This window comes from Oncorhynchus masou, chromosome 24 (assembly GCF_036934945.1).
Source record: "Oncorhynchus masou masou isolate Uvic2021 chromosome 24, UVic_Omas_1.1, whole genome shotgun sequence".
Classification (NCBI taxonomy): Eukaryota; Metazoa; Chordata; class Actinopteri; order Salmoniformes; family Salmonidae; genus Oncorhynchus; species Oncorhynchus masou.
In genome coordinates this window covers 17,835,834-17,851,984 of record NC_088235.1, presented here as the reverse complement: position 1 = coordinate 17,851,984, position 16,151 = coordinate 17,835,834, and the positions used below count along the sequence as shown (strand labels likewise).

Here is a 16,151-nt window from a genome sequence, read left to right as displayed (position 1 = left end):
CCATCATGGTTCAGAGCCAGAGAAGGCTAGTGTTGCTTATCAAACACCATCATGGTTCAGAGCCAGAGAAGGCTAGTGTTGCTTATCAAACACCATCATGGTTCAGAGAAGACTACTGTTGCTTATCAAACACCATCATGGTTCAGAGCCAGAGAAGGCTAGTGTTGCTTATCAAACAACATCATGGTTCAGAGCCAGAGAAGGCTAGTGTTGCTTATCAAACACCATCATGGTTCAGAGAAGACTAGTGTTGCTTATCAAACACCATCATGGTTCAGAGCCAGAGAAGGCTAGTGTTGCTTATCAAACACCATCATGGTTCAGAGCCAGAGAAGGCTAGTGTTGCTTATCAAACACCATCATGGTTCAGAGCCAGAGAAGGCTAGTGTTGCTTATCAAACACCATCATGGTTCAGAGCCAGAGAAGGCTAGTGTTGCTTATCAAACACCATCATGGTTCAGAGCCAGAGAAGGCTAGTGTTGCTTATCAAACACCATCATGGTTCAGAGCCAGAGAAGGCTAGTGTTGCTTATCAAACACCATCATGGTTCAGAGCCAGAGAAGGCTAGTGTTGCTTATCAAACACCATCATGGTTCAGAGCCAGAGAAGGCTAGTGTTGCTTATCAAACACCTTCATGGTTCAGAGCCAGAGAAGGCTAGTGTTGCTTATCAAACACCATCATGGTTCAGAGCCAGAGAAGGCTAGTGTTGCTTATCAAACACCATCATGGTTCAGAGCCAGAGAAGGCTAGTGTTGCTAAACTTCCTACATGTAGGACACACCACCATTTCAACCAGGGCAGGGTTTATTTTCTACAAATGCAGGTTTGAGTCTCAGTAAATTACATCCTGAACACATCACACAAGTCACGTACAATGCCTTATCTTGTTCTGATAATGAAAGTATGCCGTTAGCTGACCTGATGCTCCATCCTCTTTCCTTGTCTTAGCTGACCTCCTTCTCCATATTCTATTTCCTTGACTTAGCTGACCTCCTTCTCCATATTCTATTTCCTTGTCTTAGCTGACCTCCTTCTCCATATTCTATTTCCTTGTCTTAGCTGACCTCCTTCTCCATATTCTATTTCCTTGTCTTAGCTGACCTCCTTCTCCATCTTCTCTTTCCTTGACTTAGCTGACCTCCTGCTCCATATTCTCTTTCCTTGACTTAGCTGACCTTCTTCATATTCTCTTTCCTTGACTTAGCTTACCTCCTTCTCCATATTCTATTTCCTTGTCTTAGCTGACCTCCTTCTCCATCTTCTCTTTCCTTGACTTAGCTGACCTCCTGCTCCATATTCTTTTTCCTTGACTTAGCTTACCTCCTTCTCCATCTTCTCTTTCCTTGACTTAGCTGACCTCCTTCTCCATATTCACTTAGCTGACCTTCTCTTTCCTTGACTTAGCTGACCTCCTGCTCCATCTTCTCTTTCCTTGACTTAGCTGACCTTCTCCATCTTCTCTTTCCTTGTCTTAGCTGACCTCCTGCTCCATCTTCTCTTTCCTTGACTTAGCTGACCTCCTGCTCCATATTCTTTTTCCTTGACTTAGCTTACCTCCTTCTCCATCTTCTCTTTCCTTGACTTAGCTGACCTCCTTCTCCATATTCACTTAGCTGACCTTCTCTTTCCTTGACTTAGCTGACCTCCTGCTCCATCTTCTCTTTCCTTGACTTAGCTGACCTTCTCCATATTATCTTTCCTTGTCTTAGCTGACCTCCTGCTCCATCTTCTCTTTCCTTGACTTAGCTGACCTTCTGCTCCATCTTCTCTTTCCTTGACTTAGCTGACCTCCTTCTCCATCTTCTCTTTCCTTGACTTAGCTGACCTCCTGCTCCATATTCTTTTTCCTTGACTTAGCTTACCTCCTTCTCCATCTTCTCTTTCCTTGACTTAGCTGACCTCCTTCTCCATATTCACTTAGCTGACCTTCTCTTTCCTTGACTTAGCTGACCTCCTGCTCCATATTCTTTTTCCTTGACTTAGCTTACCTCCTTCTCCATCTTCTCTTTCCTTGACTTAGCTGACCTCCTTCTCCATATTCACTTAGCTGACCTTCTCTTTCCTTGACTTAGCTGACCTCCTGCTCCATCTTCTCTTTCCTTGACTTAGCTGACCTCCTTCTCCATATTCACTTAGCTGACCTTCTCTTTCCTTGACTTAGCTGACCTCCTGCTCCATCTTCTCTTTCCTTGACTTAGCTGACCTTCTGCTCCATCTTCTCTTTCCTTGACTTAGCTGACCACCTGCTCCATCTTCTCTTTCCTTGACTTAGCTGACCACCTGCTCCATCTTCTCTTTCCTTGTCTTAGCTGACCTCCTTCTCCATATTCACTTAGCTGACCTTCTCTTTCCTTGACTTAGCTGACCTCCTGCTCCATCTTCTCTTTCCTTGACTTAGCTGACCTTCTGCTCCATCTTCTCTTTCCTTGACTTAGCTGACCACCTGCTCCATCTTCTCTTTCCTTGTCTTAGCTGACCTCCTTCTCCATATTCACTTAGCTGACCTTCTCTTTCCTTGACTTAGCTGACCTCCTGCTCCATCTTCTCTTTCCTTGACTTAGCTGACCTTCTGCTCCATCTTCTCTTTCCTTGACTTAGCTGACCACCTGCTCCATCTTCTCTTTCCTTGACTTAGCTGACCACCTGCTCCATCTTCTCTTTCCTTGTCTTAGCTGACCTCCTGCTCCATCTTCTCTTTCCTTGACTTAGCTGACCTCCTGCTCCATCTTCTCTTTCCTTGACTTAGCTGACCTCCTGCTCCATCTTCTCTTTCCTTGACTTAGCTTACCTCCTTCTCCATCTTCTCTTTCCTTGACTTAGCTGACCTCCTTCTCCATATTCACTTAGCTGACCTTCTCTTTCCTTGACTTAGCTGACCTCCTGCTCCATATTCTTTTTCCTTGACTTAGCTGACCTCCTGCTCCATCTTCTCTTTCCTTGACTTAGCTGACCTCCTTCTCCATATTCACTTAGCTGACCTTCTCTTTCCTTGACTTAGCTGACCTCCTGCTCCATCTTCTCTTTCCTTGACTTAGCTGACCTCCTTCTCCATATTCACTTAGCTGACCTTCTCTTTCCTTGACTTAGCTGACCTCCTGCTCCATCTTCTCTTTCCTTGACTTAGCTGACCTTCTGCTCCATCTTCTCTTTCCTTGACTTAGCTGACCACCTGCTCCATCTTCTCTTTCCTTGACTTAGCTGACCACCTGCTCCATCTTCTCTTTCCTTGTCTTAGCTGACCTCCTTCTCCATATTCACTTAGCTGACCTTCTCTTTCCTTGACTTAGCTGACCTCCTGCTCCATCTTCTCTTTCCTTGACTTAGCTGACCTTCTGCTCCATCTTCTCTTTCCTTGACTTAGCTGACCACCTGCTCCATCTTCTCTTTCCTTGACTTAGCTGACCACCTGCTCCATCTTCTCTTTCCTTGTCTTAGCTGACCTCCTGCTCCATCTTCTCTTTCCTTGACTTAGCTGACCTCCTGCTCCATCTTCTCTTTCCTTGACTTAGCTGACCTCCTGCTCCATCTTCTCTTTCCTTGACTTAGCTGACCTCCTGATCCATCTTCTCTTTCCTTGACTTAGCTGACCTCCTGATCCATCTTCTCTTTCCTTGACTTAGCTGACCACCTGCTCCATCTTCTCTTTCCTTGACTTAGCTGACCTCCTGATCCATCTTCTCTTTCCTTGACTTAGCTGACCTCCTGATCCATCTTCTCTTTCCTTGACTTAGCTGACCTCCTGATCCATCTTCTCTTTCCTTGACTTAGCTGACCTCCTTCTCCATCTTCTCTTTCCTTGACTTAGCTGACCACCTGCTCCATCTTCTCTTTCCTTGACTTAGCTGACCACCTGCTCCATCTTCTCTTTCCTTGACTTAGCTGACCTCCTGCTCCATCTTCTCTTTCCTTGACTTAGCTGACCTCCTGCTCCATCTTCTCTTTCCTTGACTTAGCTGACCTCCTGCTCCATCTTCTCTTTCCTTGACTTAGCTGACCTCCTGCTCCATCTTCTCTTTCCTTGACTTAGCTGACCACCTGCTCCATCTTCTCTTTCCTTGACTTAGCTGACCTCCTGATCCATCTTCTCTTTCCTTGACTTAGCTGACCTCCTGATCCATCTTCTCTTTCCTTGACTTAGCTGACCTCCTGATCCATCTTCTCTTTCCTTGACTTAGCTGACCACCTGCTCCATCTTCTCTTTCCTTGACTTAGCTGACCACCTGCTCCATCTTCTCTTTCCTTGACTTAGCTGACCACCTGCTCCATCTTCTCTTTCCTTGACTTAGCTGACCACCTGCTCCATCTTCTCTTTCCTTGACTTAGCTGACCTCCTGCTCCATCTTCTCTTTCCTTGACTTAGCTGACCTCCTGCTCCATCTTCTCTTTCCTTGACTTAGCTGACCTCCTGCTCCATCTTCTCTTTCCTTGACTTAGCTGACCTCCTGCTCCATCTTCTCTTTCCTTGACTTAGCTGACCACCTGCTCCATCTTCTCTTTCCTTGACTTAGCTGACCACCTGCTCCATCTTCTCTTTCCTTGTCTTAGCTGACCTCCTGATCCATCTTCTCTTTCCTTGACTTAGCTGACCACCTGCTCCATCTTCTCTTTCCTTGACTTAGCTGACCACCTGCTCCATCTTCTCTTTCCTTGTCTTAGCTGACCTCCTGATCCATCTTCTCTTTCCTTGACTTAGCTGACCACCTGCTCCATCTTCTCTTTCCTTGACTTAGCTGACCACCTGCTCCATCTTCTCTTTCCTTGACTTAGCTGACCTCCTGCTCCATCTTCTCTTTCCTTGACTTAGCTGACCTCCTGCTCCATCTTCTCTTTCCTTGACTTAGCTGACCACCTGCTCCATCTTCTCTTTCCTTGACTTAGCTGACCTCCTGCTCCATCTTCTCTTTCCTTGACTTAGCTGACCACCTGCTCCATCTTCTCTTTCCTTGACTTAGCTGACCTCCTGCTCCATCTTCTCTTTCCTTGACTTAGCTGACCACCTGCTCCATCTTCTCTTTCCTTGACTTAGCTGACCTCCTGCTCCATCTTCTCTTTCCTTGACTTAGCTGACCTCCTGCTCCATCTTCTCTTTCCTTGACTTAGCTGACCACCTGCTCCATCTTCTCTTTCCTTGACTTAGCTGACCTTCTGCTCCATCTTCTCTTTCCTTGTCTTAGCTGACCTCCTGCTCCATCTTCTCTTTCCTTGACTTAGCTGACCACCTGATCCATCTTCTCTTTCCTTGACTTAGCTGACCACCTGCTCCATCTTCTCTTTCCTTGACTTAGCTGACCACCTGCTCCATCTTCTCTTTCCTTGACTTAGCTGACCTCCTGCTCCATCTTCTCTTTCCTTGACTTAGCTGACCACCTGCTCCATCTTCTCTTTCCTTGACTTAGCTGACCTCCTGCTCCATCTTCTCTTTCCTTGACTTAGCTGACCACCTGCTCCATCTTCTCTTTCCTTGACTTAGCTGACCTCCTGCTCCATCTTCTCTTTCCTTGACTTAGCTGACCACCTGCTCCATCTTCTCTTTCCTTGACTTAGCTGACCTCCTGCTCCATCTTCTCTTTCCTTGACTTAGCTGACCTCCTGCTCCATCTTCTCTTTCCTTGACTTAGCTGACCACCTGCTCCATCTTCTCTTTCCTTGACTTAGCTGACCACCTGCTCCATCTTCTCTTTCCTTGACTTAGCTGACCTCCTGCTCCATCTTCTCTTTCCTTGACTTAGCTGACCACCTGCTCCATCTTCTCTTTCCTTGACTTAGCTGACCACCTGCTCCATCTTCTCTTTCCTTGACTTAGCTGACCTTCTGCTCCATCTTCTCTTTCCTTGACTTAGCTGACCTCCTGCTCCATCTTCTCTTTCCTTGACTTAGCTGACCTCCTGCTCCATCTTCTCTTTCCTTGACTTAGCTGACCACCTGCTCCATCTTCTCTTTCCTTGACTTAGCTGACCACCTGCTCCATCTTCTTTCCTTGACTTAGCTGACCTCCTGCTCCATCTTCTCTTTCCTTGACTTAGCTGACCTCCTGCTCCATCTTCTCTTTCCTTGACTTAGCTGACCACCTGCTCCATCTTCTCTTTCCTTGACTTAGCTGACCACCTGCTCCATCTTCTCTTTCCTTGACTTAGCTGACCACCTGCTCCATCTTCTCCATCTTCTCTTTCCTTGACTTAGCTGACCACCTGCTCCATCTTCTCTTTCCTTGACTTAGCTGACCTCCTGCTCCATCTTCTCTTTCCTTGACTTAGCTGACCACCTGCTCCATCTTCTCTTTCCTTGACTTAGCTGACCACCTGCTCCATCTTCTCTTTCCTTGACTTAGCTGACCTCCTGCTCCATCTTCTCTTTCCTTGACTTAGCTGACCACCTGCTCCATCTTCTCTTTCCTTGACTTAGCTGACCACCTGCTCCATCTTCTCTTTCCTTGACTTAGCTGACCTCCTGCTCCATCTTCTCTTTCCTTGACTTAGCTGACCACCTGCTCCATCTTCTCTTTCCTTGACTTAGCTGACCTCCTGCTCCATCTTCTCTTTCCTTGACTTAGCTGACCTCCTGCTCCATCTTCTCTTTCCTTGACTTAGCTGACCACCTGCTCCATCTTCTCTTTCCTTGACGTAGCTGACCACCTGCTCCATCTTCTCTTTCCTTGACTTAGCTGACCTCCTGCTCCATCTTCTCTTTCCTTGACTTAGCTGACCACCTGCTCCATCTTCTCTTTCCTTGACTTAGCTGACCTCCTGCTCCATCTTCTCTTTCCTTGACTTAGCTGACCTCCTGCTCCATCTTCTCTTTCCTTGACTTAGCTGACCACCTGCTCCATCTTCTCTTTCCTTGACTTAGCTGACCACCTGCTCCATCTTCTCTTTCCTTGACTTAGCTGACCTCCTGCTCCATCTTCTCTTTCCTTGACTTAGCTGACCACCTGCTCCATCTTCTCTTTCCTTGACTTAGCTGACCACCTGCTCCGGTCTTCCTTCCTTTAGCTCAGCCCGCTTTTTTTTGTCATGACCGATAAAGAATTCAGGAGTTCCAACTCTACTGCTGTGACTCAGGGGTGGTCTGCATCTTAAAAGCTTTTGAGTTCAATCAGAGAGAGTAATGGGTAATAACAGAGTGCTTTTGCACTAAAATAAGACCCCATAAACAGTACTTTGATAGAGTTCAACATTTTTCAGGTTTTTTTCAGAGAGAGAGATGCTGGTCCTACTCGTACCTCTCTCAACTCCCCTATCCTACGGAGGGCTTTGTCTTGACTCTGGCTTAGAATGGTCTGAGGAGAAAAGCAGAACATCAGTGTAGTTAATGAGGAGCATTCAGTGAGTGTGGATAGAAGTGTTTTCCATCCTCCAATAGTACATAGCATATCTATATGTAATCTGGTATTGAGGCAGTTTAGGAAAATTACCTGGCTTTTCTCTTTCTCTCTCTGTACCGTTCTGTAGGTAGTGACCAACTGGGCGGGGGAGTGAACACAGAGAGAGACAGAGACAGACAGAAAAAGAGAAGTTGATGGAATGATAAAGACAATGGTTAGAAAGGTAAATCAAACATGGACATATGCATAGCAGGCCAAGTCCCTACTCATCTGTATTAGAGACCGACTGGATGAGAGAGAGAGGACTGATCATAGTGACTGATACATCAGAGGTGTATTATAGACATACAGCATCCTAACTTCCTGCTCTAGATCATAGTGACTCATTACTTGCTGAAACAGTAATCACCTATTGATTGCATAGTTATTACACTTGGATTTCTTTTGAGACTAATTTCTACAAGCCACCTCAGAGCATTTGAAACCCCCACCTCAGAGCATTTGAAACCCCCACCTCAGAGCATTTGAAACCCCCACCTCAGAGTATTTCCCTCTGTAGTTCCCCAGGCTCTTCTCCACCCTGTGTAGCCTATGGATCAGCTGTTCTCTAGACAGGGCAGACAGGACCTCAGGGCTACCATATGACTCCTCTGCCTCGCTCTCAATGTCTGATGGAGAGTCGTAGGCTGGGGATGGAGGGTCGTAGGCTGGGGATAGAGGGTCGTAGGCTGGGGTGGGAGGGGTAGCAGAGGGGGAGGCCAGGGCCTCATTCTCCCCCAGGGGGGTGAGGGAGTTGAGAGAGGGGCTGCGGTTCAAGCCCTCTTTGGGAGGGGAACGGAAGAGGCCCTCGGCCCGGCTGGCACCGCGGAGGAGGAGAGACTCCACAGAGGGGACACGGAGCTTCTGGGTAAACGACTGGGACTCCTCTCTCTGAGTGGAGAAGGACAGGACAGTGGAGTGTATTACTGACAGGACAGTGGAGTGTATTACTTCATTCATTTCCATGATAGCCAACTACACTGAACTGAAATGCATGTACATGTACATAGCTTTTGCTAGAGCCTAGAGGTCGACCTCTACTAGAGACATGGGATAAGAATGACGGTTAAAGAACAAAGCCACTCCTTCTATTAAACTATCTACATCCAGATGTTTATCAGAATGCATCTTCTATTGCCTCTGCAGATGATTCACTGTCATAGCAACTTAACCTTCATTCTTAGTTGCTTTACCTGTTCTGAAATTAGGACATAACAGCCACATTTAAAGGAGAAAGTAAAAAGGATGAACAAGTCAGAGGAAGATGTTAGGAGGATGGGTATGAACTTGCCTGAGGAGAAGCCCTCCCATCTCCATTGAGTCTTCCTCTGGGGGATCCTGTGGTGCCTCTCTATGGCAGGAGAGAAAGAGGTTAGAACAAACGTAACCAGGGGTTAGTCAGGGGTGTCTCTGAAATGGCACACCATAACATAGATAGTGAACTACTTGGACCCGGCCCAAACAGCCTATTCCCTATAAAGTGCACTACTTTTGAATATGGACCCTGTTGAAAGAGTAGTGCACTATATAGAGGCCACGTAGAACAGGGAATAAAAATGGGTGCCATGTTAGACGCAGCCCTGGTACCTGGACCTGTTAGTCTTCCATATGTCCCACACCCAGCCAGCCCTGGTACCTGGACCTGTTAGTCTTCCATATGTCCCACACCCAGCCAGCCCTGGTACCTGGACCTGTTAGTCTTCCATATGTCCCACACCCAGCCAGCCCTGGTACCTGGACCTGTTAGTCTTCCATATGTCCCACACCCAGCCAGCCCTGGTACCTGGACCTGCTAGTCTTCCATATGTCCCACACCCAGCCAGCCCTGGTACCGGGACCTGTTAGTCTTCCATATGTCCCACACCCAGCCAGCCCTGGTACCTGGACCTGTTAATCTTCCATATGTCCCACACCCAGCCAGCCCTGGTACCTGGACCTGCTAGTCTTCCATATGTCCCACACCCAGCCAGCCCTGGTACCTGGACCTGTTAGTCTTCCATATGTCCCACACCCAGCCAGCCCTGGTACCTGGACCTGTTAGTCTTCCATATGTCCCACACCCAGCCAGCCCTGGTACCTGGACCTGCTAGTCTTCCATATGTCCCACACCCAGCCAGCCCTGGTACCTGGACCTGTTAGTCTTCCATATGTCCCACACCCAGCCAGCCCTGGTACCTGGACCTGTTAGTCTTCCATATGTCCCACACCCAGCCAGCCCTGGTACCTGGACCTGTTAGTCTTCCATATGTCCCACACCCAGCCAGCCCTGGTACCTGGACCTGTTAGTCTTCCATATGTCCCACACCTAGACAGCCCTGGTACCTGACCTGTTAGTCTTCCATATGTCACACACCCAGCCAGCACTGTACTGCTACACCCTGATGACTCTGCATAGGGTCAAGCAATATTAGCCCTGATGACTCTGTACAGGGTCAAGCAATATTAGCCCTGATGACTCTGTATAGGGTCAAGCAATACTAGCAGGGCCATCTAATATACATGGCTCTGAACATCCAGTATTGCTAGGACAGGAGCAATGCAAGGCACTGTAGTTGGGTACCCTCATGGAAACTTGGGAGAAAACAGCAGGGTTAAACTACAACATAGAAGGCATCTCTCTACTGTAGTTTACACGTATAGTAACAGAACAGAGAGGGGTTCAAATAGAACTACAAGTGATAGCCTTTAGAAACTACAATGGGTAGCCATTTTCTGCTCAGCAGCCATAACAAACAAACAAAACAGTCAAACTCAATTAGGAGCCAGCAGCTGAAGATGAAGGACAAAGGCTTGGCATTGCTGTACATGTGTGTCACTGCAGCAGGATGCTATTGTAGGCTAGCTGGAGCGTAGTATTGTGATCGTTAGCTGGGTGGGCTGGATGGTTCAAACCATTTGTTAACTGGTTAACACTTTCCTCCTCCTGTTCACTCTCCTCCTTCCCATTGGTCTTTTGGAAACAGACATATTGCACAGTCAGAAGTAATATCACACACCTATCTAAGCATGTCTGATATTGATCATACTAGATAATATATATATTTTTTTTAAAGGTCAAATTACAGTATCTATGAAACCAAGAAAATTAAATAGTCTACTTTAGATAACGCTTCATAGAATGACCTGAAAATATTGAATCACTACACAGCAGCAACCCCAGTTCACAAAGTGGTAACCTATATATGGGAGGCAGCTTTTTGTGACACCGATGAGAAAGGACACACTTCACAATGTGTTTGGTCTGCTGTGAGGTGACAAAGCTGGGTCTGCTTTGACTACAATAAACAGGCATTTGCCTTTGGGCCAGAGTTCAGGCCTAGTGTGTTCTGTAGGTCATACCACTGACCCTGCCTCACAGGCACACAAAGAAAAGACAGAGTGGTGGAACACAGGCTAGCCTTGAATCAGTTATGTATGGCCTAATGTCCTGCTGTACTGGTGTCATTCCACAACACATCCCCATTGCCACACCATCTACAACCACAGTCAGTCATTCCACGATCCTGTCTAGGATCCTGTCTAGGTTAGGCCATGTGTGCTAGACAAGGCACAGTCCGATGCAGGAAGTGAGCTGTGGATCATTCTGGGAAGATGTTCCCTTCACTCAGTCCTCTTTTCCAGGTCTGACAGGACATGTGAAGGCAGTAATGGAGGAAACTAGGTGGAGCTGTTGCTTAGCCTACAACTAACCGATTGTCTCAGATCTAAGAAGGGACGTAAACAAGGGCAAGATAACATCTTCCTGGAATGAAACAGATAGAATCACTATGGTAAATAGTACTGGACCTCTGGATGTGAAGACTGAAGGATGCAGTCTCGTACAGTCTGTCATGGTGTGTAAGCGACAGCAACCAGCCATTCGTCCAGTTTGCTCCCTACTCCTTCCCCATCAATAATGGAAGATCTGAGGGGGCTGGATAGGTAAAAGCAGGGTAGAGGTGGAGCAGGATGTGGTCTCTGTAGTGGTATAAGCAGGGTAGAGGTGGAGCAGGATGTGGTCTCTGTAGTGGTAAAAGCAGGGTAGTTGTGGAGCAGGATGTGGTCTCTGTAGTGGTATAAGCAGGGTAGTGGTGGAGCAGGATGTGGTCTCTGTAGTGGTATAAGCAGGGTAGAGGTGGAGCAGGATGTGGTCTCTGTAATGGTAAAAGCAGGGTAGGTGTGGAGCAGGATGTGGTCTCTGTAGTGGTATAAGCAGGGTAGTTGTGGAGCAGGATGTGGTCTCTATAGTGGTATAAGCAGGGTAGTGGTGGAGCAGGATGTGGTCTCTGTAATGGTATAAGCAGGGTAATGGTGGAGCAGGATGTGGCTGGGTAGTTGTGGAGCAGGATGTGGTCTCTGTAGTGGTATAAGCAGGGTAGTGGTGGAGCAGGATGTGGTCTCTGTAGTGGTAAAAGCAGGGTAGTGGTGGAGCAGGATGTGGTCTCTGTAGTGGTAAAAGCAGGGTAGTTGTGGAGCAGGATGTAGTAGTGGTGGAGGATGAAGTAGTCTCTGTAGTGGTATAAGCAGAATAGAGGTGGAGCTCTGTAGTGGTATAAGCAGGGTAGTGGTGGAGCAGGATGTGGTGTCTGTAGTGGTATAAGCAGGGTAGAGGTGGAGCAGGATGTGGTGTCTGTAGTGGTATAAGCAGGGTAGAGGTGGAGCAGGATGTGGTGTATGTGGTGGTACAAGCAGGGTAGAGGTGGCGCAGGATGTGGTGTCTGTAGTAGTACACAGTCTCTCAGGCCAGAGCGGATAAGTAAGGGCTATCTCTAGCAGATTACTTTGAGTACTGGTCTTGTGGTACTGTGTCAACAGCTAACTATCCAGCCTAACTTGGCTTCCAAACCCCAGGTGATGGAATGTCAAGGACGTCTGCAGTCAAACACAATAAGAAACTTGGTTAATAGGATGGCTGCTAGCCTAGAGGGCTCCAAGAGGGCTAACATGGACAGGTTAGTATGCCACTATTGTGTTACACTGAACAGCTCTTTGCAGTGTGAGAAACAAATACATTTATAAAAAGGTACATTTACTTCCAGTTAAGGGTTTTATCAACACACAGTCACAAACAGGTTATATTTATGGGCTAATATTAGGAAATAATTCCTACTTAACATTGCTCAAAGCAGCAACACATCTGAGTCAGTACCTTAATTTAAACAACTTGCCTATCATTTGCAATATCTGTTGATTGTACTCTACACTTATAGTCAGGCAATGTTTGATGAAAGATGACATGGTTCAATGGTGGCAGTAGTGTAGGCCACATGTTAATTCTAAAGCAGTGTGATGACAACCTAGAGAAGGATTAGGCCCATCTCTAAACGCAGATAATGTGCAAATCCTCCAGATAGACGAGGCTCGCCAGCACAACCTGCTCTGTTTTTCAAAAGCAATCTAGCCTACAGCCTAGTCAAGTTATCATGGTGGGGTCAAACTAGCTTGTAGCCTAGTCGCCTGTAGCCTAGTCAAGTTACCAGGGTACGGTCAAACTAGCTTGTAGCCTAGTCTTGTTACCAGGGTGGGCTCAAAATAGCCTGTAGCCTAGTCTAGTTGCCTGTAGCCTAGTCTAGTTATCAGGGTGGGCTCAAACTAGCTTGTAGCCTAGTCTAGTTGCCTGTAGCCTAGTTACCAGGGTGGGCTCAAACTAGCCTGTAGCCTAGTCTAGTTACCAGGGTGGGGTCAAACAAGCTTGTAGCCTAGTCTAGTTACCAGGGTGGGCTCAAACTATCCTGTAGCCTAGTCTAGTTACCAGGGTGGGGTCAAACTAGCCTACAGCCTTGTCTAGTTACCAGAGTGGGGTCAAACAAGCTTGTAGCCAAGTGTAGTTTACCAGGGTGGGGTCAAACCAGCCTGTAGCCAAGTGTAGTTTACCAGGGTGGGGTCAAACCAGCCTGTAGCCTAGTCTAGTTACCAGGGTGGGGTCAATTTAGCCTCTCTGGAGAGACCTAAAAATAGCTGTGTAGTGAAGCTCTCCATCCAAACTGACAGAGCTTGAGAGGATCTTCAGAGAATGTGAGAAACTCCCCAAATACAAGTGTGCCAAGCTTGTAGAGTCATACTCAAGAAGACTCGAGGCTCTAACTGCTGCCAAAGGTGCTTCAACAAAGTACTGGAAAAAGGGTCTGAATACTTATGTAAACGTAATGAGGTTAAAAAATATATATTATAATATGTTTGCAATAATTTTTAAAAACCTGTTTTAATTTGTCCTTATGGGGTATTGTGCGTAGTTTGATGAGGGGAAAAAACGATTAAATACATTTTATAATAAGGCTGTAACATAACAAAATGTGGAAAAAGTCAAGGGGTCTGAATTAGAGGACGACCGATTATGATTTTTCAACGCCGATACCAATTATTGGAGGGCCAAAATAGCCGATACCGATTAAATCGGCCGATTAAAAAAAATGTATTTGTAATAATGACAATTACAACAATACTGAATGAACACTTATTTTAACTTAATATAATACATCAATAAAATCAATTTAGCCTCAAGTAAATAATGAAACATGTTCAATTTGGTTTAAATAATGAAAAAACACAGTGTTGGAGAAGAAAGTAAATGTGCAATATGTGCTATGTAAGAAAGCTAACGTTTCAGTTCCTTGCTCAGAACAGGAGAACATATGAAAGCTGGTGGTTCCTTTTAAAAATATTCCCAGGTAAGAAGTTTTAGGTTGTAGTTATTATAGGAATTATAGGACTATTTCCCTCTATACCATTTGTATTTAATTAACCATTGACTATTTGATGTTCTTATAGTCACTTCAGTATTGCCAGTGTAACAGTATAGCTTCCGTCCCTCTCCTCGCTCCTCCCTGGGCTCGAACCAGCAACACAACGACAACAGCCACCACATTGAAGCAGTGTTACCCATGCAGAGCAAGGGAAACAACCACTCCAAGGCTCAGAGCAACGTTTGAAACGCTAATAGCGCTGCCTGCTTTCTAACATGGCAAATATAGCACTTTTACTTTCTTCTAAAACACATTGTTTTTGAATTACTTAAACCAAATTGAAAATGTTTCATTATTTATATGAAACTAAATTGATTTTATTGATGTATTATATTAAGTTAGAATAAGTGTTCATTCAGTATTAATGTAATTGTCATTATTACAAATAAAATAAAATAAAAATCTGTATCAGCTTTTTTGGTCCTCCAATAATCAGTATCGGCGTTAAAAAAAAATCATAATCGGTCGACCTCTAGTCCTAACCGACTTGCCAAAACTATAGTTTGTTATCAAGAAATTTGTGGAGTGGTTGAAAAACTAGTTTTAATGACTCCAACCTAAGTGTATGTAAATTTCCGACTTCAACTGTATTAATAATTATATAGTTAATATAAGTAGACATGCAATCATTATTGACTGTAGCGCATCTAAAGCACCCACAAGCTACCAGTGGCTGAAAACACAATCATCACGGTAAGGGCAGTCCATTTAAAAGTAATTCCTTCCTCCCTCGCCCTGCAAGTGTCCACTTTTGAGGGCTGAGGTGATTGGGTGTCTTTTAATGCTGCAGTCCAAACACTTAAAAAAGACACACCCTATCCCCTCAAATTAAGTGGACACTTCTGATGACGTACCATGACGCCTGACGAGTATACACTTAAGGGGCGAGGGAGGAAGGAATCATTTTTAAATGGAAATTCAGCACCCATTCATTCCGCGATGATTGTGTTTTCAGCCACCAGTAGCTTGTGGGTGCTTTATATGCGCTGCAGTCCATTATGATTGCAAGTCTACTTACATTAAATATATAATTATTAATATAAGTCTACTGTATAATAGCTAGCTAAATAGCATTAGTCTGCCTAACTGGAAATTATGAAGAAGAAAAAAACTAATAATTATACAATTTCCAAAAGCTAACCAAACAAAAACATCATTACTATTATGAGACGTGTTTGTGCCTTCATGTACATTAGTAGCATAATTTCTAACTTATTTACATTCGTTTTTACTTACACTTGTATGTTGAGGTTTTCATTTTCGGCAAATGTTCTTACCGGCTATACAATCGTCGCGAAATGAATTATGGGGAGATTCAGGCCAGAAGTGAACATAATTGCAAACTCGATTAAAAACGAGGGGAGGAGGGCTTACTTCCCTTGCTTGGCTAATAATTTGGACCGCCCCCCAAGATGGCGACAGGGATTCTCCCAAATGCATAAAGCGAGGGTAAGTCTAAGTGTTTGGACTGCAACGAGGTCCTTATGCTTCCAAAACCGTACAGCAAGCAACGCGTGTTAATGTTCCGATTGAGAGTCGGAGCACTTAAAAAAGATGCTACACATAGGATGTATTTTTTATTTTTGCAGTGTAATTTCAGAAAGTGTCCATAATATCTGGCGCTAATAGTAGAATGATAGTGTATCGCAGTATTACATACTTACCCGCCAGTGTTGTGATTGGCTTTGATATTTGCCTATTGATTTCTCCCGCCAGAGCGGCCTCTTTTGTCACTGGAAAAGCTGTTCTGCTTGGGTTGTGATCTTTGGAGGAACTGTACCCATTACATTAGGAAAACTGTTGTGATGAACACTTATGAGAATGGTGGACTGAATTTTCTGGACTTTACTACTTTAAATAATACTTTTAAGATCAATTGGATAAAACAATTCCTAAGAAGACCCACTTCTATCTTTAATTGTATTCCTCATCATGTCTTCTCTACTTTTGGTGGCCTTAACTTCATGTTGTTTTGCAATTATAATATTGACAAACTTCCAGTGAAACGTTCTGCTTTTCATGATCCTTAATTTATAAACACAATTTTTCTCCACACAGATATTAT

General features: G+C 45.2%; 1 protein-coding gene and 1 long non-coding RNA gene across 5 annotated transcripts in view; both read right to left on the bottom strand.

Annotated features, from left to right (window-relative positions):
- The window catches only part of LOC135511872 (golgin subfamily A member 4-like), a 54,301-nt gene extending 45,956 nt beyond the window's left edge, over positions 1-8,345 (bottom strand). For 2 of the 3 annotated variants that reach the window (XM_064933374.1, XM_064933375.1), the window contains exons 1-3: positions 7,863-8,345; positions 7,416-7,463; positions 7,224-7,280 (exon numbers count right to left, since the gene is read on the bottom strand). In XM_064933374.1, the coding sequence (XP_064789446.1) occupies positions 7,224-7,280; positions 7,416-7,463; positions 7,863-8,330 (573 nt within the window). In that variant the 5' untranslated portion in view covers positions 8,331-8,345. The remainder of the gene's footprint in view (positions 1-7,223; positions 7,281-7,415; positions 7,464-7,862) is intronic. The other variant, XM_064933376.1, reaches the window with a different exon arrangement.
- LOC135511873 (uncharacterized) lies at positions 695-3,842 on the bottom strand. Of its 2 annotated transcripts, none has more exons than XR_010451330.1 (3): positions 2,919-3,842; positions 2,648-2,881; positions 695-2,029 (listed from the first exon to the last, which is right to left on the bottom strand). It is a non-coding gene; the product is annotated as an uncharacterized LOC135511873 (long non-coding RNA). The 2 variants fall into 2 exon arrangements; XR_010451331.1 differs by having other exon boundaries at positions 2,648-3,133; positions 3,245-3,842.
- Positions 8,346-16,151: the final 7,806 nt, after the last annotated feature.